This window comes from Coregonus clupeaformis, unplaced genomic scaffold, assembly GCF_020615455.1.
Source record: "Coregonus clupeaformis isolate EN_2021a unplaced genomic scaffold, ASM2061545v1 scaf0613, whole genome shotgun sequence".
Lineage (NCBI taxonomy): Eukaryota > Metazoa > Chordata > Actinopteri > Salmoniformes > Salmonidae > Coregonus > Coregonus clupeaformis.
The window spans coordinates 1-27,031 of NW_025534068.1; the positions used below are offsets into that span (position 1 = coordinate 1).

Genomic DNA, 27,031 nt, shown 5'->3' on the forward strand with positions numbered 1-27,031 from the left:
TGTCCATGGCTCTGGTAGTGAAGGAAGTCCCCCTACATCACATCAACAAGGTGGGAGAAAATGATGATAAACATTTCATATGAGATACTATTGTTAACATTATAAACATATATCTTTTATTTTTTACTATTCCATTGAACCCTTTTTTTGTTCCTTTGTAATGAGCAAATAAACATGGTTTGCATTCCGTTCTAACTTTATTACAAACGGGGATGTTTTTATTCTAGGATCCCGGTGATCAATCGGAGTCTACAGTGGCTCAGGGTCCTGATCCAAACCATGAGGAGGACAGCACTCAAACACCTGGGATGAACGCTCATTGTAGAGGAGGAGGAGGAGGAGGAGGAGGAGGAGGAGGAGGAGGGAAGAAGAAGAAGAGTGGGAGGAGGAAGAGGAAGAAGAGGGTGAAGATGAAGAAGAGGAAGAAGAGGAAGTTGGTGATTTGTTGAATTCTGTAGTAGAAGAAGCTACCTGGGATACTCCTCATCTTGGTAAGTGGTGACAGAAAGGTGAGGTTAAAATAACTTGGGACGTCCCAAATGGCACCCTATTCCCTATATAGTGTAATGTAGAGAGGGAGACAGATTTATCTAACCAATCTGTCCGTCCCCCGGGGGTATACGTATGTAGGCTGGAGTCAGGAGCTTAGACTGCTACACCAGACTCCGGACATAGGGCTCTGGTCAAAAGTAGTGCACCATATAGGGAATACCTGGCACCTGGTTCCACACAATAGCATGTACGCTACATACCATTAGTGATGGACCTATTTGACCCACTGGTTCCACACAATAGCATGTACGCTACATACCATTAGTGATGGACCTATTTGACCCACTGAACTCTCTTCTCTCCACAGGAATGAGTCCTAACTCCTGCCACGGTAGTGAGGGAACTCCCTCAACACCAGGAGTGCTGGAACAACACCACCAGGAGAAACAGAAGAAACAGGGGAGCAAACGGAAGAAGGGTCCAGAACAAAAGCAGCCGAAGAAAGAAGAGAAACCAAAGAAGGAAAAGAAACCGAAGCAGAAGAAAGCTAAGGTGACCCATCGCTGCTTTAAATGTGGAGAGGGATTCTCCCGTATCTACGACATGCTCTTACACCAGACCATTCATAGATGGAACGGCCATGTTGAAAACCAAGAAGGTTCACCGCTGCTTAACGTGTGGATACGAAGCATCCGATGCACATAAACTCATGATGCACGAGGACACACACAGGAGAGAAGCCTTTCCACTGCTCTTTGTGTGGGAAGAGATTCGCTCAGAAAGGAAATCTGAAAATACACCAGAGTGTGCACAAAGGTGAGAACTCGGACCTCTTCCCAGTGACCGAACTTTGGAAATACATTTGTCCTCTTAAAGGAATACTTGGAATTTGGCAATGAGGCCCTTAATCTACTTCCCAGAGTCAGATAAACTTGTGGATACCATTTTTATGTCTCTGCGTGCAGTTTGAAGGAAGTTGCTAACTAGCGTAGCGCTAACGCTAGTTAGCATTGGCTCAAAAAACTACTTCTAACTTCCTTCATACTGGACACAGAGACATACAGATGGTATCCACGAGTAGATAAAGGGCCTCATTGCCAAAATCCCAAAGTATCCCTTTAAGCTTTAGATATTTCACACTGATAATTTCACTGTTGTAAAAACAAAATGTCAGATATTACACACTGATAAAGCTTGTAGTTCTGATAGAAGTAAAAGAGGTGTAGACAGATGGTGTGACTAAAGAGGTGTCAGAGACAGATGGTGTGACTAAAGAGGTGTCAGTGTAGACAGATGGTGTGACTAAAGAGGTGTCAGTAGAGACAGATGGTGTGACTAAAGAGGTGTCAGTGTAGACAGATGGTGTGACTAAAGAGGTGTCAGTGTAGACAGATGGTGTGACTAAAGAGGTGTCAGTGTAGACAGAAGGTGTGACTAAAGAGGTGTCAGTAGAGACAGATGGTGTGACTAAAGAGGTGTCAGTAGAGACAGATGGTGTGACTAAAGAGGTGTCAGTGTAGACAGATGGTGTGACTAAAGAGGTGTCAGTAGAGACAGATGGTGTGACTAAAGAGGTGTCAGTAGAGACAGATGGTGTGACTAAAGAGGTGTCAGTGTAGACAGATGGTGTGACTAAAGAGGTGTCAGTGTAGACAGATGGTGTGACTAAAGAGGTGTCAGTATAGACAGATGGTGTCACTAAAGAGGTGTCAGTATAGACAGATGGTGTGACTAAAGAGGTGTCAGTCTAGACAGATGGTGTGACTAGAGGTGTCAGTAGAGACAGATGGTGTGACTAAAGAGGTGTCAGTGTAGACAGATGGTGTGACTAAAGAGGTGTCAGTGTAGACAGATGGTGTGACTAAAGAGGTGTCAGTGTAGACAGATGGTGTGACTAAAGAGGTGTCAGTAGAGACCGATGGTGTGACTAAAGAGGTGTCAGTAGAGACAGATGGTGTGACTAAAGAGGTGTCAGTAGAGACAGATGGTGTGACTAAAGAGGTGTCAGTGTAGACAGATGGTGTGACTAGAGGTGTCAGTAGAGACAGATGGTGTGACTAAAGAGGTGTCAGTGTAGACAGATGGTGTGACTAAAGAGGTGTCAGTGTAGACAGATGGTGTGACTAAAGAGGTGTCAGTAGAGACCGATGGTGTGACTAAAGAGGTGTCAGTAGAGACAGATGGTGTGACTAAAGAGGTGTCAGTGTAGACAGATGGTGTGACTAAAGAGGTGTCAGTATAGACAGATGGTGTGACTAAAGAGGTGTCAGTAGAGACAGATGGTGTGACTAAAGAGGTGTCAGTGTAGACAGATGGCGTGACTAAAGAGGTGTCAGTGTAGACAGATGGTGTGACTAAAGAGGTGTCAGTATAGACAGATGGTGTGACTAAAGAGGTGTCAGTATAGACAGATGGTGTGACTAAAGAGGTGTCAGTGTAGACAGATGGTGTGACTAAGGAGGTGTCAGTAGAGACAGATGGTGTGACTAAAGAGGTGTCAGTGTAGACAGATGGTGTGACTAGAGGTGTCAGTAGAGACAGATGGTGTGACTAAAGAGGTGTCAGTAGAGACAGATGGTGTGACTAAAGAGGTGTCAGTATAGACAGATGGTGTGACTAAAGAGGTGTCAGTAGAGACAGATGGTGTGACTAGAGGTGTCAGTAGAGACAGATGGTGTGACTAAAGAGGTGTCAGTGTAGACAGATGGTGTGACTAGAGGTGTCAGTAGAGACAGATGGTGTGACTAAAGAGGTGTCAGTGTAGACAGAAGGTGTGACTAAAGAGGTGTCAGTGTAGACAGATGGTGTGACTAAAGAGGTGTCAGTAGAGACAGATGGTGTGACTAGAGGTGTCAGTAGAGACAGAAGGTGTGACTAAAGAGGTGTCAGTGTAGACAGAAGGTGTGACTAAAGAGGTGTCAGTAGAGACAGATGGTGTGACTAAAGAGGTGTCAGTAGAGACAGATGGTGTGACTAAAGAGGTGTCAGTGTAGACAGATGGTGTGACTAAAGAGGTGTCAGTGTAGACAGATGGTGTGACTAGAGGTGTCAGTAGAGACAGATGGTGTGACTAAAGAGGTGTCAGTGTAGACAGATGGTGTGACTAAAGAGGTGTCAGTATAGACAGATGGTGTGACTAAAGAGGGTGTCAGTATAGACAGATGGTGTGACTAAAGAGGTGTCAGTAGAGACAGATGGTGTGACTAAAGAGGTGTCAGTATAGACAGATGGTGTGACTAAAAGAGGTGTCAGTGTAGACAGATGGTGTGACTAGAGGTGTCAGTAGAGACAGATGGTGTGACTAAAGAGGTGTCAGTATAGACAGATGGTGTGACTAAAGAGGTGTCAGTATAGACAGATGGTGTGACTAGAGGTGTCAGTAGAGACAGATGGTGTGACTAAAGAGGTGTCAGTAGAGACAGATGGTGTGACTAAAGAGGTGTCAGTAGAGACAGATGGTGTGACTAAAGAGGTGTCAGTATAGACAGATGGTGTGACTAAAGAGGTGTCAGTATAGACAGATGGTGTGACTAAAGAGGTGTCAGTGTAGACAGATGGTGTGACTAAAGAGGTGTCGAGTAGAGACAGATGGTGTGACTAAAGAGGTGTCAGTGTAGACAGATGGTGTGACTAGAGGTGTCAGTAGAGACAGATGGTGTGACTAAAGAGGTGTCAGTAGAGACAGATGGTGTGACTAAAGAGGTGTCAGTATAGACAGATGGTGTGACTAAAGAGGTGTCAGTATAGACAGATGGTGTGACTAAAGAGGTGTCAGTAGAGACAGATGGTGTGACTAGAGGTGTCAGTAGAGACAGATGGTGTGACTAAAGAGGTGTCAGTGTAGACAGATGGTGTGACTAAAGAGGTGTCAGTATAGACAGATGGTGTGACTAGAGGTGTCAGTAGAGACAGATGGTGTGACTAAAGAGGTGTCAGTATAGACAGATGGTGTGACTAAAGATGTGTCAGTGTAGACAGATGGTGTGACTAGAGGTGTCAGTAGAGACAGAGGGTGTGACTAAAGAGGTGTCAGCATAGACAGATGGTGTGACTAAAGAGGTGTCAGTATAGACAGATGGTGTGACTAGAGGTGTCAGTAGAGACAGATGGTGTGACTAAAGAGGTGTCAGTGTAGACAGATGGTGTGACTAAAGAGGTGTCAGTGTAGACAGATGGTGTGACTAAAGAGGTGTCAGTATAGACAGATGGTGTGACTAAAGAGGTGTCAGTATAGACAGATGGTGTGACTAAAGAGGTGTCAGTGTAGACAGATGGTGTGACTAGAGGTGTCAGTAGAGACAGATGGTGTGACTAAAGAGGTGTCAGTGTAGACAGATGGTGTGACTAAAGAGGTGTCAGTAGAGACAGATGGTGTGACTAAAGAGGTGTCAGTAGAGACAGATGGTGTGACTAAAGAGGTGTCAGTAGAGACAGATGGTGTGACTAAAGAGGTGTCAGTAGAGACAGATGGTGTGACTAAAGAGGTGTCAGTGTAGACAGATGGTGTGACTAAAGAGGTGTCAGTGTAGACAGATGGTGTGACTAGAGGTGTCAGTAGAGACAGATGGTGTGACTAAAGAGGTGTCAGTGTAGAACAGATGGTGTGACTAAAGAGGTGTCAGTATAGACAGATGGTGTGACTAAAGAGGTGTCAGTATAGACAGATGGTGTGACTAAAGAGGTGTCAGTATAGACAGATGGTGTGACTAAAGAAGTGTCAGTATAGACAGATGGTGTGACTAGAGTGTCAGTAGAGACAGATGGTGTGACTAAAGAGGTGTCAGTATAGACAGATGGTGTGACTAAAGAGGTGTCAGTAGAGACAGATGGTGTGACTAAAGAGGTATCAGTAGAGACAGATGGTGTGACTAAAGAGGTGTCAGTATAGACAGATGGTGTGACTAAAGAGGTGTCAGTATAGACAGATGGTGTGACTAAAGAGGTGTCAGTAGAGACAGATGGTGTGACTAGAGGTGTCAGTAGAGACAGATGGTGTGACTAAAGAGGTGTCAGTGTAGACAGATGGTGTGACTAAAGAGGTGTCAGTATAGACAGATGGTGTGACTAGAGGTGTCAGTAGAGACAGATGGTGTGACTAAAGAGGTGTCAGTATAGACAGATGGTGTGACTAAAGATGTGTCAGTGTAGACAGATGGTGTGACTAGAGGTGTCAGTAGAGACAGATGGTGTGACTAAAGAGGTGTCAGTATAGACAGATGGTGTGACTAAAGAGGTGTCAGTATAGACAGATGGTGTGACTAAAGAGGTGTCAGTAGAGACAGATGTGGACTAAAGAGGTGTCAGTGTAGACAGATGGTGTGACTAAAGAGGTGTCAGTATAGACAGATGGTGTGACTAAAGAGGTGTCAGTAGAGACAGATGGTGTGACTATAGAGGTGTCAGTGTAGACAGATGGTGTGACTAAAGAGGTGTCAGTGTAGACAGATGGTGTGACTAAAGAGGTGTCAGTGTAGACAGATGGTGTGACTAAAGAGGTGTCAGTATAGACAGATGGTGTGACTAAAGAGGTGTCAGTAGAGACAGATGGTGTGACTATAGAGGTGTCAGTGTAGACAGATGGTGTGACTAAAGAGGTGTCAGTGTAGACAGATGGTGTGACTAAAGAGGTGTCAGTGTAGACAGATGGTGTGACTAAAGAGGTGTCAGTAGAGACAGATGGTGTGACTAAAGAGGTGTCAGTGTAGACAGATGGTGTGACTAAAGAGGTGTCAGTGTAGACAGATGGTGTGACTAAAGAGGTGTCAATGTAGACAGATGGTGTGACTAGAGGTGTCAGTAGAGACAGATGGTGTGACTAAAGATGTGTCAGTGTAGACAGATGGTGTGACTAAAGAGGTGTCAGTTCAGGCAGAAGGTGTGACTAAAGCATGAATTACACATTGGTCTTTAAATCCGCTTGGTGTTTTGTTTCCTTGATACTAATGAGTAAGGCATCTGGTATCGTCCTGGCCCCAGTCATTGTCTGGTTAGACTTAACATGAACTAACACTTTATCTTCCCCCATGCAGGAGAAGTCAGGAATCCCAGTTTCTGGCCTGACATCGTGGAGAGGCTTCCTACAATAGGAGTCCCTGACCAATACCATGACAACCACACAGCTAAGCCAACAGGAGTCCCTGACCAATACCATGACAACCACACAGTTAAGCCAATAGGAGTCCCTGACCAATACCATGACAACCACACAGTTAAGCCAACAGGATTCCCCTGACCAATACTATGACAACCACACAGCTAAGCCAACAGGAGTCCCTGACCAATACCATGACAACCACACAGTTAAGCCAACAGGAGTCCCCGGACCAATACCATGACAACCACACAGTTAAGCCAATAGGAGTCCCGGACCAATACCATGACAACCACACAGCTAGGGAGAACCACCACTGCCTAGAGTGTGGCGAGGAATGCCAAACTCCATCAGCTCTACAGATACACATGAGAACTCACACTGGAGAGAACCAGTCTAACCCGCAGTGCCCTCTCTGCGGGGCAGAGTTCTCTCAGAAAGGCCTTCTGGATGATCACCTGGTGATCGCCCACTCCCATGAGAAACCAGAGAAGCCTTACCCCTGTCCAGACTGTGGGAAGAGATTCTCCAGCAAGAGTTACATCAAGATCCACCAGAAGATCCACAGTGGGAAGATCTCTTACCACTGCGCCCAGTGTGATAAGAGTTTCATGTCAGCGGAGGGGCTCAAGAAGCACGAGAGCGCTCACCGAGGAGAGAGGCCGTACCGATGCCCTGCGTGTGGCAAGTGTTTCAAACAACAATCCCAGCTGACCTGTCACTTCAAGATCCACACTGGAGAGAGAGCCATCTCTGCTTCCTTGTGGGAAGAGTTTCGCCAGAGAGTTTGACCTCCGGGTGCATCTCAGAGTCCACTCCGGAGAGAAGCCCTACCAGTGCCATGAGTGTGGCAAGAGCTACAGGTACAGAGCAGGCATCCGGTCACACATGCAGCAGATGCATCCTGGGAAGCCCATAGTGGAACCAACCCCCAGCCATCCCCACAGGCCCTCGCTTACAGTGGAAGAAGTGGTCTTCCAACATCCCTTATCAGAAAGGTATGTGGTTTGGTTTGCTGTAGGCTAATGCTGTGGTTTGGTTTGCTGTAGGCTAATGCTGTGGTTTGGTTTGCTGTAGGCTAATGCTGTGGTTTGGTTTGCTGTAGGCTAATGCTGTGGTTTGGTTTGCTGTAGGCTAATGCTGTGGTTTGGTTTGCTGTAGGCTAATGCTGTGGTTTGGTTTGCTGTAGGCTAATGCTGTGGTTTGGTTTGCTGTAGGCTAATGCTGTGGTTTGGTTTTCTGTAGGCTAATGCTGTGGTATGGTTTGCTGTAGGCTAATGCTGTGGTTTGGTTTGCTGTAGGCTAATGCTGTGGTTTGGTTTGCTGTAGGCTAATGCTGTGGTTTGGTTTGCTGTAGGCTAATGCTGTGGTTTGGTTTGCTGTAGGCTAATGCTGTGGTTTGGTTTGCTGTAGGCTAATGCTGTGGTTTGGTTTGCTGTAGGCTAATGCTGTGGTTTGGTTTGCTGTAGGCTAATGCTATCGCTATCTAAACGCTTCTGGAATTGGTTCAGGTTTGTGTTTATGGTTAGCTAGGGTGAGGTTAAAGTTAGGCATAGATTTAGCGAACCGCCACTCAAAATCTGCTACATATACACTTCCTGTTTGAACAGAAGGGGGCCGAGGAGGACGCGACCCTGGGGAACCTTACCACAAACATTCTATTCTCACTTTACTAATGACTGTTGTGTTTTCACTGTAGGATCCTGGTGACCAATCCAGCCCCAAAGCTAGAGAGTCCCAGGGTCCTGATCCAAGCCATGGCAGCAAGGCGTCCACTCAGACACCTCGGTTAAAGGCCAGCGCTGAAGAAGAGGAGGAGGAGGAAGAAGAAGAAGAAGAAGAAGAAGAAGAGGTGAACGTTGATGGTTCGGGTAATTCTGAAGACGACGACGCCAGTTGGAATCCTACTCCTCGTCTTGGTAAGTGGAGGTAGAACGTCAACAGAAAATCATTCAACTATAACCTGTTAATTTGGCTGCGTTCAAAATGGCACCCTGTCAACAGAAAATCAATCAACTATAACCTGTTAATTTGGCTGCGTTCAAAATGGCACCCTGTCAACAGAAAATCATTCAAATATACCCTGTTAATTTGGCTGCGTTCAAAATGGCACCCTGTCAACAGAAAATCATTCAACTATAGCCTGTTAATTTGGCTGCGTTCAAAATGGCACCCTGTCAACAGAAAATCATTCAACTATAGCCTGTTAATTTGGCTGCGTTCAAAATGGCACCCTGTCAACAGAAAATCATTCAAATATACCCTGTTAATTTGGCTGCGTTCAAAATGGCACCCTGTCAACAGAAAATCATTCAACTATATCAAAATGGCACCCTGTCAACAGAAAATCATTCAACTATAATCTGTTAACTTGGCTGCGTTCAAAATGGCACCCTGTCAACGGACAATCATTCAAATATAACCTGTTAATTTGGCTGCGTTCAAAATGGCACCCTGTCAACAGACAATCATTCAACTATAACCTGTTAATTTGGCTGCGTTCAAAATGGCACCCTGTCAACAGAAAATCATTCAACTATAACCTGTTAATTTGGCTGCGTTCAAAATGGCACCCTGTCAACAGAAAATCATTCAACTACCGGATTTTCCCGCACTATAAAGCGCACCGGAGTATAAGCCGCAGCAGCTAAATTGAATGATATTGAATGATGTGTACATATATAAGCCGCACTGGACTATAAGCCGCAGGTGTTTTAATGTTTAATTACCATATGTAAGGGTTCGTGCACAGAGGGGATTGTCGGGAAAGAGACAAACTGTCTCGCTCTCGTAATGTCTGTCTGTCTTGCTCTCGTTCTGTCTCTCGTTCTGTCTCTCGTACCACTCTCGGTTCCACTTTACTTTTGCGCGCTACCTGTCTCACTCTTTTCCGGCCTCCAGCTTTTCCTGCTGGAGCCCGCCGCTTAAAGGTGGGGGGCGTGGACCGGTCATAGAGTCCATAGAGTTAAAGTTGGTGGACTGTAACCTGTAAAATCCATAGATTTAGGAAGTCTTCTAGTGGCCGTTAGCTGTAAAAATCCATAGATTAGCCGCACCGTTATATAAGCCGCAGGGTCGAAAAATTGGAAAAAAGGCGCGGCTTATAGTCCGAAAATTACGGTATAACCTGTTAACTTGGCTGCTGTTCAAAATGGCACCCTGTCCCTTATATAGGGCTCTGTTCAAAAGTAGCACCCTAAATAGGGATTAGCGTTACCATTTGGGACACGGTAAATCTATCGGGCCAATTCTTTAACCCATTCTCTTTGTCACACAGCCAAGACTGGTGCCGGCGCTCCCTCTACAGCAGGGGCACCTAGAAAACACCGGAAGAAACAACGGGCCAAACAGAGAACCAGAGTCAAAGGAGAAGGCCAACGGAAGCGGCCCAAAACCAAGAGGTTTAACAACCGCCGCTGCTTTAAATGTGGAGAGGGATTCCCCCGGGAATATGAGCTGTTGCTACACCTGCAGACACATCTAGATTACAACTGCTACGTGTGTGGAGCGCCGTTCAACAACAAAGAACTGCTGCAGAGACATCAGACAGAGCACACCGGTAAGACAGCCTATGGCAGACTCACGATGGCTACATCACGACTGTAATACTGTTATTACCCTTTTGACGGGTTATTAGTGAATTCACTGTGAGTGACTGTGTCTCAAACGGCACCCTGTTCCTAGATAGTGCACCCTTTAGGCTCTTGTCCGAAAGTAGTGCACTATTATTACAGGGAATATAAGGTGCCGTTTGAGAGACCCACCAACTGTGTCTTTCTTCCCCAGAGGAGAGTCTGGGTGTGTTCTCTGGTGAGGCAGGAGGTCCGGCTACAGGACAGCGCCGGGGGCGAGGGAAGAGGATTCACCGATGTCCGACCTGTGGGAAAGAACTGTCCGACGCGTCCAAACTGAAGCTACACATGAGAATACACACCGGAGAGAAGCCTTACTGTTGCTCCCTGTGCGAGAAGGGTTTCACTCAGCCAGGGAACCTGAAAACACACATGAAAACACACAGAGGTGAGAGAGACTTTTTGGGTAAGACGTTCAGCGACATGTTGTGGTCCGCATTACAGTGCCTTTCAGAAAGAATTCACACCCCTTTGAATTTTTTTTTCTCCACATTTTGTTGTGTTACAAGGTGGGATTAAAAATGGGTTTGATTGTCACGATCTAAACATAATCCTCTAGTCAAAGTGGGAGAAGAATTTAAAGTGTAATTAATAACTTCATCATGCTCTAAGGGATATTCAATGTCGGCTCTTTTTTGTGTACCCCATCTACCAATAGGTGCCCTTCTTTGGGAGGCATTGGAAAACCTCCCTGGTCTTTGTGGTTGAATCTGTGTTTGAAATTCACTGCTCGACTGAGGGACCTTACAGATAATTGTATGTGTGAGGTACAGAGATGAGGTAGTCATTCAAAAATCATGTTAAACACTATTATTGCACACAGAGTGAGTCCATGCAACTTATTATGTGACTTGTTAAGCACATATTTACTCCTGAACTTATTTAGTCTTGCCATAACAAAGGGGTTGTATACTTATTGACTTAAGACATTTCAGCTTTTCATTTTTAATGAATTTCTAAAAATGTCTAAAGACATAATTCCACTTTGACATTAAGGGTTATTGTGTGTAGGCCAGTGACAGAAAATCTAAATGTAATCCATTTTAAATTCAGCCTGTAACACAATAAAATGTGGGAAAAGTCAAGGGGTGTGAATACTTTCTGAAGGCACTGTATATTGATGTTGGGGTGGTGCTTGGGATGATGAATATGAGGTTGAAAATTTTGTGAAATTTCCCTATAAGATTTATGTGAAAATACAGCTTAACATTGATATTTTCTCAGTACATTTGTTTTGTATATGTATGCTGTTGTAAAAGCAGCCTGGGTGCCAGTCTGTTTGTGCTAACATGCCAACTCCCTGTCACGCCAAACAATGACCGCAGTGGAGTTAGCAAGAGCACAGATAGATCTGGAACCAGGCTATGAAGAGCTTAGTTGGTCTGAATTACTTGACTTGACTTAACATTTGTGTGCATCCCAAATGGCACCCCATTCCCTACAAAGTGCACAACTTTTTTTTTTGAACAGGGCTCTAAGGGCCCTGTTCAAAAGTAGTGCACAATATAGGGGAGGGTTCCCCAACCCTGTTCCTGGAGAACTACCCTCCTGGAGGTTTATACTCCAACCCTGTTCCTGGAGAACTACCCTCCTGGAGGTTTATACTCCAACCCTGTTCCTGGAGAACTACCCTCCTGGAGGTTTATACTCCAACCCTGTTCCTGGAGAACTACCCTCCTGGAGGTTTTAACTCCAACCCTGTTCCTGGAGAGCTATCCTCCTGGAGGTTTTAACTCCAACCCTGTTCCTGGAGAGCTATCCTCCTGGAGGTTTTAACTCCAACCCTGTTCCTGGAGAGCTACCCTCCTGGAGGTTTTAACTCCAACCCTGTTCCTGGAGAGCTACCCTCCTGGAGGTTTTTACTCCAACCCTGTTCCTGGAGAGCTATCCTCCTGGAGGTTTTAACTCCAACCCTGTTCCTCGAGAGCTACCCTCCTGTAGGTTTTTTGCTCCAACCCCAGTTGTAACTAACCTGATTCATCTTATCAACCAGGTAATTATTAGAATCAGGTGCGCTAGATTAGGGTTGGAACGATAACCTACAGGACGGTGGCTCTCAGAGGAACAGGTTTGGAGAGCCCTGATATAGGGAATCTCTAACTTAATCTTGATCTTCCCTGCAGATGGGAACCCCAGTTTGTTGTCTGCTGGTGGGTTAGCTCCCTCTACATCAAGAGGTCCTGAACACATCGTCACCGCAGCTCAGGAGAACTTCAACTGTCCAGATCTGTCATCACTACAGAAACACGTGACATCTCAGGACACCTCTTTCTTCTGTTCTCTGTGTGGGGAGGAGTTCTCTGAGAAGACTCAGTTAGAAGAACACCAGTTGGCTCACAATAACAAGAAGCCTTTCCCCTGCCCTGACTGTGGGAAGAGGTTCCGCAGTAACTACTACGTTAAGATCCACATGCGAATGCACACCGGGGAAAGGCCTTACCAATGCTCTGAGTGTGGGAAGGGCTTTATCACAGAAGAAGGGCTAAAGAAGCATGAGAGCGCGCACCGGGGAGAGAGACCCCACCTCTGCCCCGAGTGCGGAAAGAGATTCAAGCAACAATCCCAACTGACATGCCACTTCCGTATGCACACCGGACAGAAGAGCCACCTCTGCGCCGTCTGTGGGAAGAGTTACTTCAGGGAATTTGACCTCAAGGTTCACCTCAGAGTCCACACGGGAGAGAAGCCCCATCAGTGTGAGGAGTGTGGGAAGAGCTTCTATTATCTACAGGGGCTCCGGCAGCACCAGAGGACCCACGCTCCTAAGCCCATCGGACCGACCCGCCAGCTAGGCAGACCTAAGCAGTCATCCAGCACGGACAGCTTGGACAGACCAAACCAATCACCCAGGACGGGAAGGCCCAGGCCAGATCCTAGAGTGGAGAGACCCATGCCTCTACCCAGAGTGGAGAGACCCATGCCTCTAGCCAGAGTAGAGAGACCCATGCCTCTAGCCCTACCTAGAGTTGAGAGTGATCTGGAGAGGCCTCACTGGCATTACTGGCACCTTTAAAATGGCAATCTGCCATTTTTGTTGTTGTTTGAACTGCAGATTGCACCTTTAACCACCGCTATGTCGCGTAAAACATTTAGGGCCAGTTTCCCGGACACAGATTAAGGTCCCTGTCCATGTAACCTTATTTATTGGGATCTAAAAGGCAAAGCTAACCATAAATCAGCACTCCTACCTTAAAACGCTTCACACATATGGCCTTTGGACTAGACTTAATCTATATCCTGGAAACCAGAGAGATTATTATTTCTATGGTTACTCGCTCTACTTCTGTCTCTACTGTTAAAAGGGGATTCCTGTGCTTGCTAGCATAGTGTAATGTATCTATGTTCCTCTTCTCTGATCCCCACCACAGTTATGGAAGATGGATGCTAACTAGGTGCTGTTTGCCTTGAGAGTTTCCTTTAGTAGAGGGTCTGCACAACAACAACAACAACAACAACAACAACAACAAAGATTTTCAAAAATATGTGCATTCTATTTTCTTCATTTAGACTGAGGGCCAAAAACAAAGGTTTAGACTGTCAGGCCGTCATCAGTGGGAGTCCACACATAGAAGTGCATTAGTCCTTTACGTTCAGGTTCTGGGAGGGGGAGAAAAGCTAAGCTAAGTGTTAATTTGCAAGTCGCTCTGGATAAGAGCGTCTGCTAAATGATGTAAATGTAAGATTGTGATCAACGCCCTTTTTTTATGTCAATCTGTTGAGTTGGGACGCTTGTTGTTTTTACACTAAATATACTATTTGAATAACTTTTTATTTGTATTATTGTATATGTCATATTATTCTGTCTCTCATTCATAAGCACTTAATTTTTTTTCTCTGAAGTTCATCGCTGACGTTCTCTGTGTCTGTGTGGAATGTCACCACCTGATTCAACAGTACCTGTGCATAGTAGTCGTGTCATGATTAAATAAATCATTGAAATGATTTCAAAAAACAATCTCCATTTTTTAAAAATATAATCTATGAAACTGCTGAGCTCTGTTTTTAAGCAGCAATGAGTATTGACTAATGAAATTGTTACACCGAACGAACCATCACTCGAGTCCCACTTGAGTCAAGTCGCTAGTCGTTCTATGAATCTCAGGTTTTGGTTCTCATTAAACATTCATATACACTGAGTGTACAAAACATTAAGAATACCTTCCTAATATTGAGTTGCACCTCTCCTCCCTTTTGCCCTCAGAACAGCCTCAATTAGTCGGGTCATGGACTCTACAAGGTGTAGAAAGCGTTCCACAGGGATGCTGGCCCATGTTGACTCCAATGCTTCCTACAGTTATGTCAAGTTGGCTGGATGTCCTTTGGGTGGTGGACCATTCTTGATACACACGGGAAACTGTCGAGTGTGAAAAACCAAGCAGCGTTGCTGTTCTTGACACAAACCGGTGCACCTGACACCTACTACCATACCCCGTTCAAAGGCATCTCTGAATGGCACACTTACACAATCCATGTATCTACAGTGGGGGAAAAAACTATTTAGTCAGCCACCAATTGTGCAAGTTCTCCCACTTAAAAAGATGAGAGAGGCCTGTAATTTTCATCATAGGTACACGTCAACTATGACAGACAAAATGAGAAGAAAAAAATCCAGAAAATCACATTGTAGGATTTTTAATGAATTTATAAGGAAAATAAGTATTTGGTCACCTACAAACAAGCAAGATTTCTGGCTCTCACAGACCTGTAACTTCTTCTTTAAGAGGCTCCTCTGTCCTCCACTCGTTACCTGTATTAATGGCACCTGTTTGAACTTGTTATCAGTATAAAAGACACCTGTCCACAACCTCAAACAGTCACACTCCAAACTCCACTATGGCCAAGACCAAAGAGCTGTCAAAGGACACCAGAAACAAAATTGTAGACCTGCACCAGGCTGGGAAGACTGAATCTGCAATAGGTAAGCAGCTTGGTTTGAAGAAATCAACTGTGGGAGCAATTATTAGGAAATGGAAGACATACAAGACCACTGATAATCTCCCTCGATCTGGGGGCTCCACGCAAGATCTCACCCTGTGGGGTCAAAATGATCACAAGAACGGTGAGCAAAAATCCCAGAACCACACGGGGGACCTAGTGAATGACCTGCAGAGAGCTGGGACCAAAGTAACAAAGCCTACCATCAGTAACACACTACGCCGCCAGGGACTCAAATCCTGCAGTGCCAGACGTGTCCCCTGCTTAAGCCAGTACATGTCCAGGCCCGTCTGAAGTTTGCTAGAGTGCATTTGGATGATCCAGAAGAGGATTGGGAGAATGTCATATGGTCAGATGAAACCAAAATATAACTTTTTGGTAAAAAACTCAACTCGTCGTGTTTGGAGGACAAAGAATGCTGAGTTGCATCCAAAGAACACCATACCTACTGTGAAGCATGGGGGGTGGAAACATCATGCTTTGGGGCTGTTTTTCTGCAAAGGGACCAGGACGACTGATCCGTGTAAAGGAAAGAATGAATGGGGCCATGTATTGTGAGATTTTGGTGAAAACCTCCTTCCATCAGCAAGGGCATTGAAGATTAAACGTGGCTGGGTCTTTCAGCATGACAATGATCCCAAACACACCGCCCGGGCAACGAAGGAGTGGCTTCGTAAGAAGCATTTCAAGGTCCTGGAGTGGCCTAGCCAGTCTCCAGATCTCAACCCCATAGAAAATCTTTGGAGGGAGTTGAAAGTCCGTGTTGCCCAGCGACAGCCCCAAAACATCACTGCTCTAGAGGAGATCTGCATGGAGGAATGGGCCAAAATACCAGCAACAGTGTGTGAAAACCTTGTGAAGACGTACAGAAAACCTTTGACCTGTGTCATTGCCAACAAAGGGTATATAACAAAGTATTGAGAAACTTTTGTTATTGACCAAATACTTATTTTCCACCATAATTTGCAAATAAATTCATTAAAAATCCTACAATGTGATTTTCTGGATTTTTTTTTCTCATTTTGTCTGTCATAGTTGACGTGTACCTATGATGAAAATTACAGGCCTCTCTCATCTTTTTAAGTGGGAGAACTTGCACAATTGGTGGCTGACTAAATACTTTTTCCCCCCACTGTATTGGCTCAAGGCTTAAACATCCTTCTTTAACCTGTCTCCTCCCCTTCATCTACACTGATTGAAGTGGATTTAACAAGTGACATCAATAAGGGATCATAGCTTTCACCTGGATTCACCTGGTCAGTCTATGTCATGGAAATAGCAGGTGTTCATAATGTTTTGTACACTCATGGAAAATGATTAATGAATTGTACAAGTAAATATTATGCTACAGGTTTATATCCAGGGTTGAGGAGTAATGGATTACGTGTCATCTGATTACAAATAAACGAACTAATCAGTTACTTTACCAGAATTTTATTTTATTTTATGAGATTACAGATACTTTTGAAAAACGGAATGATTACTTCTTGGATTACTTTAATTTAACCTTTTAGTTTTGCAGACGCTCTATCAGGGACTTACAGGAGCAATTAGGTTAAGTGCCTTGCTTAGGGCACATCGACAGATTTTTCACAGTGGGGGTTAAAGCACCTTTGGTTAGGCAACACTAAGCTACGGAATAAATAGATGATGACACCTTTCTGTTTTTCAGATGACATTCAAACCAGCATTGAAACAAGGGCAATTTTAAGTTTGTTCCACCTGAGTGAGTCTGACCACAAGTCAGGAGACCGTTATGACGACACACCAAATGCACAAGTCAGAGACCGTTATGACGACACACCAAATGCGGTTGGTGGCTCCTTTTGTGTCTTCTAATCGTATGCCGCGTTCAAAACACCTTGCAACTTGGTGACTTCCGACTTCAATGCGTTCAAGACAACTGGGAACTCGGGAAAAAACTAGCTCCGACTGGGAAAAATCTTTTTGAATGGTCATCCAACTCGGAATTCCAAGTCGGGAACTCTGGCCTCTTTCTAGAGCTCCCACTTTCCGACCTGAAGATCACTGACATCATATGATTTGACCTCTTATTTTTCAGAGTTCCCAGTTGTCTTGAAAGCACCATAATAGACAGGTTGGCTGACAGCGGCAAGAAAATGATGGCACACATTGATGTGGCCAGAAGACATGCATTGTCATGATTCTGAATGGTCAGGTCGATAGCAACGATGATGTGGCCAGAAGACATGCATTGTCATGATTCTGAATGGTCAGGTCGATAGCAACAATGAGGGCGTTATATTACGCTGGCCCACTAGTTTTCATTGGGAAAGCAGATAAATCATTCATATTGTAGTATCTGAACATTTATAGCTTTGGCTGAGGTTTTCATATTGTTGGTTAAATGAACTTTGCTCTGCTGTGCTGAAACATCTGGAGAGTGTTACTATAGGGGCCCCCTAAAACAGTGGACATTGGGATATGTGGAGGCCAGGGATTGGTCTATTCAAAACACGCCATCTTATGTTACATAGGATATATACCATGTTTGAACAAAGGAAGGAGAGAGTGATCATATTTGAGATTGGGTTTGTTGCTCTCCAGATTCTGCAGAAGTCTGTAAATTGATGCTGAAATCTTTGATATAATAAACCGTTATAATCAAGTACAGTGTCAGCGGATTTCTTGACACATCATCACAGCATCGTTGTTCGGCCACCACAATATCAAAAGCAATTACATTTTAATGTGAAAACCCAGAATCCTACTCATCATTCCACGTGCTTTATAGAGCCCCACAGTGGAGGTTCCCCGCTCTGGCTGACAGGAAGTCGCCTCAAAACAAAAGTGACATAATAAAGTACCACTGTATGAGTCATAATACCCCAAAACCTAGCGGTCAAACAGGGAAATGGTTCCAATCATGTTTCCACCATTCATCTTTCCAATAAGGGATTTTAGAAACTAGTGTAACCATTTCCCTGTTTGACTGCTAGGTTTTATGGGTATTATGACTCATACTGTGGTACTCTATTATGTCACTTTTGTTTTGAGGCGACTACATGTCAGCCAGAGCGGGGCACCTGATTCAATGCAGGGAGTGCAGCACGGATCCAAAACGAATGCAATCACTTTTCACCTGGTTCAAACTCCTCCCACCGGGGTAACCCGGGACAGATAAACAAACAAGAAGTTGCCATATGGGGAATCGTAGGTGGCGCATTTCAGCTCGTTGTATCTTGTTATTGATACCATGTCTTGTTTTGAGGTGTTTTGACTGATGTCACGTCTATGGGAAAAAAAGTATGCACTGACTAACTGTAAGTCGCTCTGGATAAGAGCGTCTGCTAAAATGACTAAAATGTAAAAATGTAAAATGTATGCTGATATGTCGAAAAATTCACTAGCTAGCTAACTAACAACTGTAACGATGTATTTGAGAGACAACAAGTGCTCATTGTGCAAATGTATTTATGTTTTCAATAAACATTTGGAGAAGAAATATAGTTAACATGTTGTCAACAGTCTAATGCTGCGTTCAACGATTTCAGCAAGTCGGAAATGTCCTCCTAGCTCCGACTAGCATGTGAACGCGGCATCAGCCAACCCTGTCTGTTTTGCCCCATAGCTACGCATGTGTCGGTTTTGTTACTAAACAACCAACCCATCTATGCCTCTTAAGGGGAAGTAATCAGATTACATTACTGAGTTTGGGTAATCAAAAAATTATACTACTGATTACAATTTTGGACAGGTAACTAGTAACTGATTACATTTAGAAAGGAACCGTGGGTGTAAGTCCCAAACCTGTTTATATCAAACTGCTGCATGTACACCACTGTACTGTAGACATAAAGTCCCATACAGCCGTTTGCTGTTTGAACTCCAGAACAGATGGTGGCGCTAACGCGGATTGACTGAGGAATCTAACCCGGAAGCTGGCCCGGAAGAAGAAAGAAACTAACGTTGATAGTTAGCTAGTTGGGTGTGAAAATGTGTCCGATATCATATGATACTGTTTAAAGTAGACTTTGATATTGCCAAACACGGACTATAAACGTAGAACCAACGATGTTACCAACCACAATTTCATATCGTTTTGCTATCGGGTATAGGAGAGTAAGTTAGCTTGCTAGCTAAAGCCTAGCTTGCTAGCTCGCTAATTTAGCTAGTTTTGAAATAGTTCTGCATAGAAAGTAATTAGCTATCTAGCTAATGTGGCCTCGTGGTGAACAGTCAGTGGTATGATGAAGGTGATTTCAGAATAATCCGCTGTAATTCAGTGAGCTAACTACATAATTCCTAGGAAGCTATAGAAGATTTCATGATGGATGAGGTGAGAAAGACTCATAGAGATAGATGGAGGACTCTAGTGCCATTGAGGACGTCCACCATTTTGAAGTAATCAACTGGGTGGGACTTTCTATGGGTAAAGGAAGGATCTCATAATTCCATGCAGGTCATCAGGAGGGATCAGCCAATAAATTATACTTGTGAGCAAACGTTCCAAAACTGCAGGAGACAGTAAATTGCCAACCTTGGCTTTATATCTGTTCAAACACACTCCGGGTGGCAGTATGCACCCCTTTCAATTTGTTTACCAACTCATAGAAGTAGTAGAAGAGGAAAATGGACTACTTCAAAATGGAGATAGCCTCAATGGCGCTACCCATGCTCTCAGAAACGTCATAATAGGACGGATACAATGATGCCTCCTCTAACTATCTCTATGGAATGACTGTAGCTAATGCTAAACCATTCTGGATGGCTATGCCTAAAGCCTGTCGCATGCTTCTTCTAAACAACGCTCTTTTTTTTGAAACGTTGTAAGGAAAGGGTCTCAACAGTTTGTGCATGTATTATGATGAACATTTGTGACGTTTTTTTCGTTTGTTCGAGCACACATTTTTTTTTTAGTGAGTCAAATCGAAATTCGGTAGCCGAAGTCTACGCTCCTTCGTCGGTAATTGGTCAACTGTACTACCAAAGATGTTGTATAACTAACCCTATATAGACCAGAGCCTGTCGTTTCCAATGGGAGAAAATTAATCATAGTTGGCAGAACAAGCAAGGAAGTGGGCAGAACCATACACGAGCTAGTGAGATCCTATTGGCGCGTTGTAGCATTTATCTGCATATTTGCGTTAGGGAACGCCTATTCTGTGAAATGCGCGCGTGCTCAGTACGCCCTTGCACTCCTAAACAACGCTATTTTTTTTTTTACTTTGGAAAGGGTAAAGTCTACAAAACGCAGTCCACTCTGTTTGTTACAGATTCTAGTTTTGGAAACAGAATACTGTATGGTGATAAAATATTTCATCCATGAGAAAATTAGCAGAATGTCGGCCAAAATCCATCTTGCTCAGTCTTCTCCCACTGTCAGCCACTGGGCTTCCTCATCACCATATTTGGTAGTGATTCGAAACGCCAACCGGATGCTTCACATTTACAGTGGTGGAAAAAGTACCCAATTGTCATACTTAAGTAAAAGTAAAGATACCTTAATAGAAATTGACTCAAGTGAAAGTCACCCGGCAAAATACTCCTTGAGTAAAAGTCTAAAAGTATTTGGTTTTAAATATACTTAAGTATCAAAAGTAAGTGTATATATTAACGGATAGCCAGGGGCACACTCCAACACTCAGACATAATTTACAAACAAAGCATTTGTTTTTAGTGAGTCCGCCAGATCAGAGGCAGTAGACATGACCAGGGATGAATTGGAAAGTGCATGAATTGGACAATTTTCCTGTCCTGCTAAGCATTCGAAATGTAACAAGTACTTTTGGGTGTCAGGGATAATGTATGTAGTAAAAAGTACATTATTTTCTTTAGCAATGTAGTGGCGTAAAAGTTGTCAAAGATACAAATAGTAAAGTACAGATACCAAAAAAAGACTACTTAAGTAGTACTTTAATGTATTTTTACTAAAGTATTTTATACCACTGCACATTTGATACATCCTGGCTCATTGTTCTATCTCCTAGTAGGAGTGGGATCGGGATTCTTCAATGAAGTGTTTGTTGTCATTCAACGAGAGACGAGTAGTTTTCGTGCACATTTTTTCACTTGAGAAATACTGCACCAAACATCTTAGTTTGATGTAAAATTGTGCAACTTAGACCTCCTCGGTAAAAACATCTAAATTAATTACAGATTTCTTGATTTATCTTAGATTAATTCGGACTATTTTGTGGAAGTGTTTTTGGCTATGTTGTTGCTACAGTGGCTCAAGAGGGACAAACAACATTGCCTTTCTCTCGTTTTTCAAGCAAAGGTCTTTATGGAGTATGTGAACACAGACATTCACTTCGCCTAGCCATGTTCTGCTAGGAGCAAACCAAACCTATGTATGCGGACGCCTTTAAGCATAAATCATAGTCCAAAGACGCTGAGACGCGACATCCCATTGTGACACAGCTACGCGGCTCTGACGCACAGCGGGGGACACAGCCCGAACGCACACCTTCCCACAATTTCAACACATTGGGACGCAATTCGAAAAGTATTAAAGCAAACAGTCCAACATTCTAGAACACTGCAGTGTGTACGCGTACACGTTTTGGACTCTGATAAGCGCAAGTGGTAGCTGATGAAGGTAGCTATTTATAACAGGTCATTCTTTATTTTAGGATTCTGTTGACCCATCCAACCCGCCTCTCTCCTGCTCCACTGAACTCAACCCCCCAGAGTCACTGGTTCCTGACTCTAACCATAGTGGCATTGACAACTGCAGTGAAATACCCAGATTTAACATTGTAGTCAAAGAGGAGGAAGATGAAGACTGGGATGTGGATCATACCGGTAAGTAACTAAACATGCTTCATTAATTAAGTCTCAGAGATTATACAGTTACATTCCCCAGGATTATTTTCAGCAGTGGTGGCAAAGGTAGCAGGGGGGGCTCTTTCCTGGGGTGATTGTTTTGTAGAACGACTGTGAGAAGGTCATTTCTGGTGACTCTTTAAAAGGGCATTCTACTCCAAAATGCATAAAAATTTAATAAGGTTGACACCATCTGAAATAGAACTGATGCGCGCCACTGCACTGTAGGGAGATGAAGAGGAACAAGCAGTGGTTGTGCCCTTGTGGCTCGCATTCCTGCCACTGCTCAAATATACCTTGTAACTTCTCACTCTGATCTTTAAAGGGTGTAGTGTCGAGATAACGATGCTGTGATGACAAGAAATCCGCTGACGCTGTCCTTGATTATAATGGTAAGATTTTAGCGTCAATTTACAGATTTCTGCAGAAAATCTGGAGAACAACCAACCCAATCTCTAATATGTTGTTCCTCTCCATCCTTTGTTTCAACCATGGTATTTATAATCTGTAACATGATATGGGTGGTTTTCCCCTAAACCAATCCCAGGACTCCACATAACAGACTCCCTCTGTTTTAGGGGGCCCCTATAGAAATGCTTTCCAGATGCTTCCGCAAGCTGAGTCAACTTCCTCTAACACGCCATTTGCAAACGTCAGCAAAGTCATAAACTGTTTAGACACTACAAGGGAAAGTGAGAAATTTTGGCAATCTACTTACCCAGAGTCAGGTGAACTCATGGATTCCATTTTTATGTTTCTGCGTGCAGTTTGAAGGAAGTTTCATTGCGCTAATGCTAGTTAGTAATTGCGCTAACCCTAGTTAGCAACTTCCTTCAAACTGCATGCAGAGACATAAACATGGTATCAAAGAGTTCATCTGACTCTGGGTGAGAAGAAAACGGCTTAATTGATAGAAATATTTGAATAAAAAATAAATAAATAAAAAGTATCATTTTTTTATTTTATTTTATTTAACCAGGTAAGCCAGTTTATTTAACTTTATTTAATCAGGTAAGCCAGTTGAGAACAAGTTCTCATTTACAACTGCGACCTGGCCAAGATAAAGCAAAGCAGTGCGATAAAAACAACAACACAGAGTTACATATGGGGTAAAACAAAACATAAAGTCAAAAAATAAAACAGAAAATATATATACAGTGTGTGCAAATGTAGCAAGTTATGGAGGTAAGGCAATAAATAGGCTATAGTGCAGAATAATTACAATAGTATTAACACTGGAATGCTAGATGTGCAAGAGATTGCAAATATAGATACTGGGGTGCAAAAGAGCAAAATAAATAACAATATAGGGATGAGGTAGTTGGGTGGGCTAATTTCAGATGGGCTGTGTACAGGTGCAGTGATCGGTAAGGTGCTCTGACAACTGATGCTTAAAGTTAGTGAGGGAGATAAGTGTCTCCAGCTTCAGAGATTTTTGCAATTCGTTCCAGTCATTGGCAGCAGAGAACTGGAAGGAATGGTGGCCAAAGCAGGTGTTGGCTTTGGGGATGACCAGTGAGATATACCTGCTGGAGCGCAGACTACGGGTGGGTGCTGCTATGGTGACCAATGAGCTAAGATAAGGCGGGGATTTGCCTAGCAGTGATTTATAGATGGCCTGGAGACAGTGGGTTTGACGACGAACATGTAGTGAGGACCAGCCAACAAGAGCGTACAGGTCACAGTGGTGGGTAGTGTATGGGGCTTTGGAGACAAAACGGATGGCACTGTGATAGACTACATCCAATTTGCTGAGTAGAGTGTTGGAGGCTATTTTGTAAATGACATCGCCGAAGTCAAGGATCGGTAGGATAGTCAGTTTTACGAGGGCATGTTTGGCAGCATGAGTGAAGGAGGCTTTGTTGCGAAATAGGAAGCTGATTCTAGATTTAACTTTGGATTGGAGATTCTTAATGTGAGTCTGGAAGGAGAGTTTACAGTCTAACCAGACACCTAGGTATTTGTAGTTGTCCACATACTCTAGGTCAGACCCGTCGAGAGTAGTGATTCTAGTCGGGTGGGCGGGTGCCAGCAGCGTTCGATTGAAGAGCATGCATTTAGTTTTACTAGTGTTTAAGAGCAGTTGGAGGCTACTGAAGGAGTGTTGTATGGCATTGAAGCTTGTTTGGAGGTTTGTTAACACAGTGTCCAATGAAGGGCCAGATGTATACAAAATGGTGTCGTCTGCGTAGAGGTGGATCTGAGAGTCACCAGCAGCAAGAGCGACATCATTGATGTAAACAGAGAAAAGAGTCGGCCCAAGAATTGAACCCTGTGGCACCCCCATAGAGACTGCCATAGGTCCAGACAACAGGCCCTCCGATTTGACACATTGAACTCTATCTGAGAAGTAGTTGGTGAAGCAGGCGAGGCAGTCATTTGAGAAAACCAAGGCTATTTAGTCTGCCAATAAGAATGCGGTGGTTGACAGAGTCGAAAGCCTTGGCCAGGTCGATGAAGACGGCTGCACAGTACTGTCTATTATCGATCGCGGTTATATCGTTTAGGACCTTGAGCGTGGCTGAAGTGCACCCATGACCAGCTCAGAAACCGGATTGCATAGCGGAGAAGGTACGGTGGGATTCAAAATGGTCGGTGATCTGTTTGTTAACTTGGCTTTCAAATACTTTCGAAAGGCAGGGCAGGATGGATATAGGTCTGTAACAGTTTGGATCTAGAGTGTCACCCCCTTTGAAGATGGGGATGACCGCGGCAGCTTTCCAATCTCTGGGGATCTCAGATGTTACGAAAGAGAGGTTGAACAGGCTAGAAATAGGGGTTGCGACAATTTCGGCAGCTAGTTTTAGAAAGAAAGGGTCCAGATTGTCTAGCCCAGCTGATTTGTAGGGGTCCAGATTTTGCAGCTCTTTCAGAACATCAGCTGTCTGAATTTGTGTGAAGGAGAAGCGGGGGGGCATGGCAAGTTGCAGCAGAGGGTGCAGAGTTGGTGGCCGGGGTAGTGGTAGCCAGGTGGAAAGCATGGCCAGCCGTAGCAAAATGCTTGTTGAAATTCTCGAATATTGTAGATTTATCGGTGGTGATAGTGTTTCCTAGCCTCAGTGCAGTGGCAGCTGGGAGGAAGTGCTCTTATTCTCCATGGACTTTACAGTGTCCCAAAACTTTTTGGAGTTAGTGCTACAGGATGCAAATTTCTGTTTGAAAAAGTTAGCCTTTGCTTTCCTGACTGCTTGTGTATATTGGTTCCTAACTTCCCTGAAAAGTTGCATATCGCGGGGGCTATTTGATGCTAATGCAGTACGCCACAGGATGTTTTTGTGCTGGTCAAGGGCAGTCAAGACTAAGGAGAACCAGGGGTATATCTGTTCTTAGTTCTGTATTTTTTGAATGGGGCATGTTTATTTAAGATTGAGAGGAAATTACTTTTAAAGAACAACCAGGCATCCTCTACTGACGGAATGAGATCTATATCCATCCAGGATACCTGGGCCAGGTCAATTAGGAAGGCTTGCTCGCTAAAGTGTTTTAGGGAGCGTTTGACAGTGATGAGGGGTGGTCGTTTGACCGCGGACCCGTTACGGACGCAGGCAATAAGGCAGTGATCGCTGAGATCCTGGTTGAAGACAGCGGAGGTGTATTTAGAGGGTAAGTTAGTCAGGATGATATCTATGAGGGTACCCATGTTTACGGATTTAGGGTTGTACCTGGTAGGTTCGTTGATAATTTGTGTGAGATTGAGGGCATCTAGTTTGGATTGTAGGATGGCTGGGGTGTTAAGCATATCCCAATTTAGGTCACCAAGCAGTACGAACTCTGAGGATAAATGGGGGGCAATGAATTCACATATGGTGTCCAGGGCACAGCTGGGGGCTGAGGGGGGTCTGTAGCAAGAGGCAACAGTGAGAGACTTATTTCTGGAAAGATGGATTTTTAGAAGTAGAAGCTCAAACTGTTTGGGCACAGACCTGGATAGTATGATAGAGCTCTGCAGGCTATCTCTACAGTAGATTGCAACTCCACCCCCTTTGGCAGTTCTATCTAGACGGAAAATGTTATAGTTGGGGATGGAAATTTCAGAATTTTTGGTGGCCTTCCTAAGCCAGGATTCAGACACTGCTAGAACATTAGGGTTGGCAGAGTGTGCTAATGCAGTGAATAACTCAAACTTAGGAAGGAGACTTCTGATATTAACATGCAAGAAACCAAGGCTTTTACGGTTACAGAAGTCAACAAATGATAGCACCTGGGGAGTAGGAGTGATACTGAGGGCTGCAGGGCCTGGGTTAGCCTCTACATCACCAGAGGAACAGAGGAGGACTAGAATAAGGATACGGCTAAAGGCTTTAAGAACTGGTCTTCTAGTGCGTTGGGTACATAGAATAAAGGGGGCAGATTTCCGGGCGTTGTAGAAAAGATTCAGGGCATTATGTACAGACAAGGATATGGAAGGATATGAGTAAAGTGGAGGTAAACCTAAGCGTTGGGTAACAATGAAAGAGATAGCATCACTGGAGGCACCGATTGAGTCGGTCTCCGCGTGTATGGGGGGTGGGACAAAGGAGCTATCTAAGGCAGGTTTAGCTGGGGGATATACAGTGAAATAGTACAATTAGAAATAACCGAAACAGCAATAAGCAAACCATATTGACATGGGAGAGAGGCATAAAGCAATCACAGGTGTAATTTGAGAGAGCTAAGACAACAGCTGGTAATGGCGACATATATTTTGGATTGGCGGAAACGATTTAGCAGCATACAAATATTTCTGCCCGAGACACGCTTTTAAATGAATATAGTGAAAACACTGCCATATATAGCAGTTTAATTCAATAAAAGGTGAATCATTTGCAGAATAAAAACACAGGACAATTACAAATAATAGAGTAGAATAATTGATTTGTCGTTTAACCTTTCTTGTCCTGTTGTAACAGGAGAGAGTCCTAACTCCAGCTCTAGTGATGAGGCATCAGCAGAACCTGAACAACACCAGGAGAATCCTACAGCTAAGAAGCCTTGGCGCTGCCCAGAATGTGGAATAGAGATCGCTCACCCATCTAATATCAACAGACACCTGAGAACACACACAAATCCTGCTAAGGAGTCTTCCGTCTGTCCAGAATGTGGAAAAGACTTT

The 27,031-nt window shown here is 44.0% G+C and overlaps 2 protein-coding genes across 2 annotated transcripts; both read left to right on the plus strand.

Moving 5' to 3' along the window:
- Nucleotides 1-373: 373 nt before the first annotated feature.
- Nucleotides 374-1,197, plus strand: LOC123485217 (FK506-binding protein 4-like; the record flags this gene model as incomplete). The annotated part of the gene is made up of 2 exons (XM_045216123.1): nucleotides 374-491; nucleotides 860-1,197. Coding segments are annotated over 2 exons (456 nt in total), but the record flags the coding sequence as incomplete, so codon positions are not given.
- A 5,580-nt stretch (nucleotides 1,198-6,777) lies between these two features.
- On the plus strand, nucleotides 6,778-14,164 carry LOC121562135 (zinc finger protein 774-like). The gene is made up of 6 exons (XM_045216118.1): nucleotides 6,778-7,368; nucleotides 7,531-7,581; nucleotides 8,283-8,502; nucleotides 9,861-10,142; nucleotides 10,370-10,603; nucleotides 12,339-14,164. The coding sequence occupies exons 1-6, from the start codon at nucleotides 6,778-6,780 to the stop codon at nucleotides 13,226-13,228; spliced, it is 2,268 nt and encodes a 755-aa protein (XP_045072053.1). The 3' UTR covers nucleotides 13,229-14,164.
- Nucleotides 14,165-27,031: the final 12,867 nt, after the last annotated feature.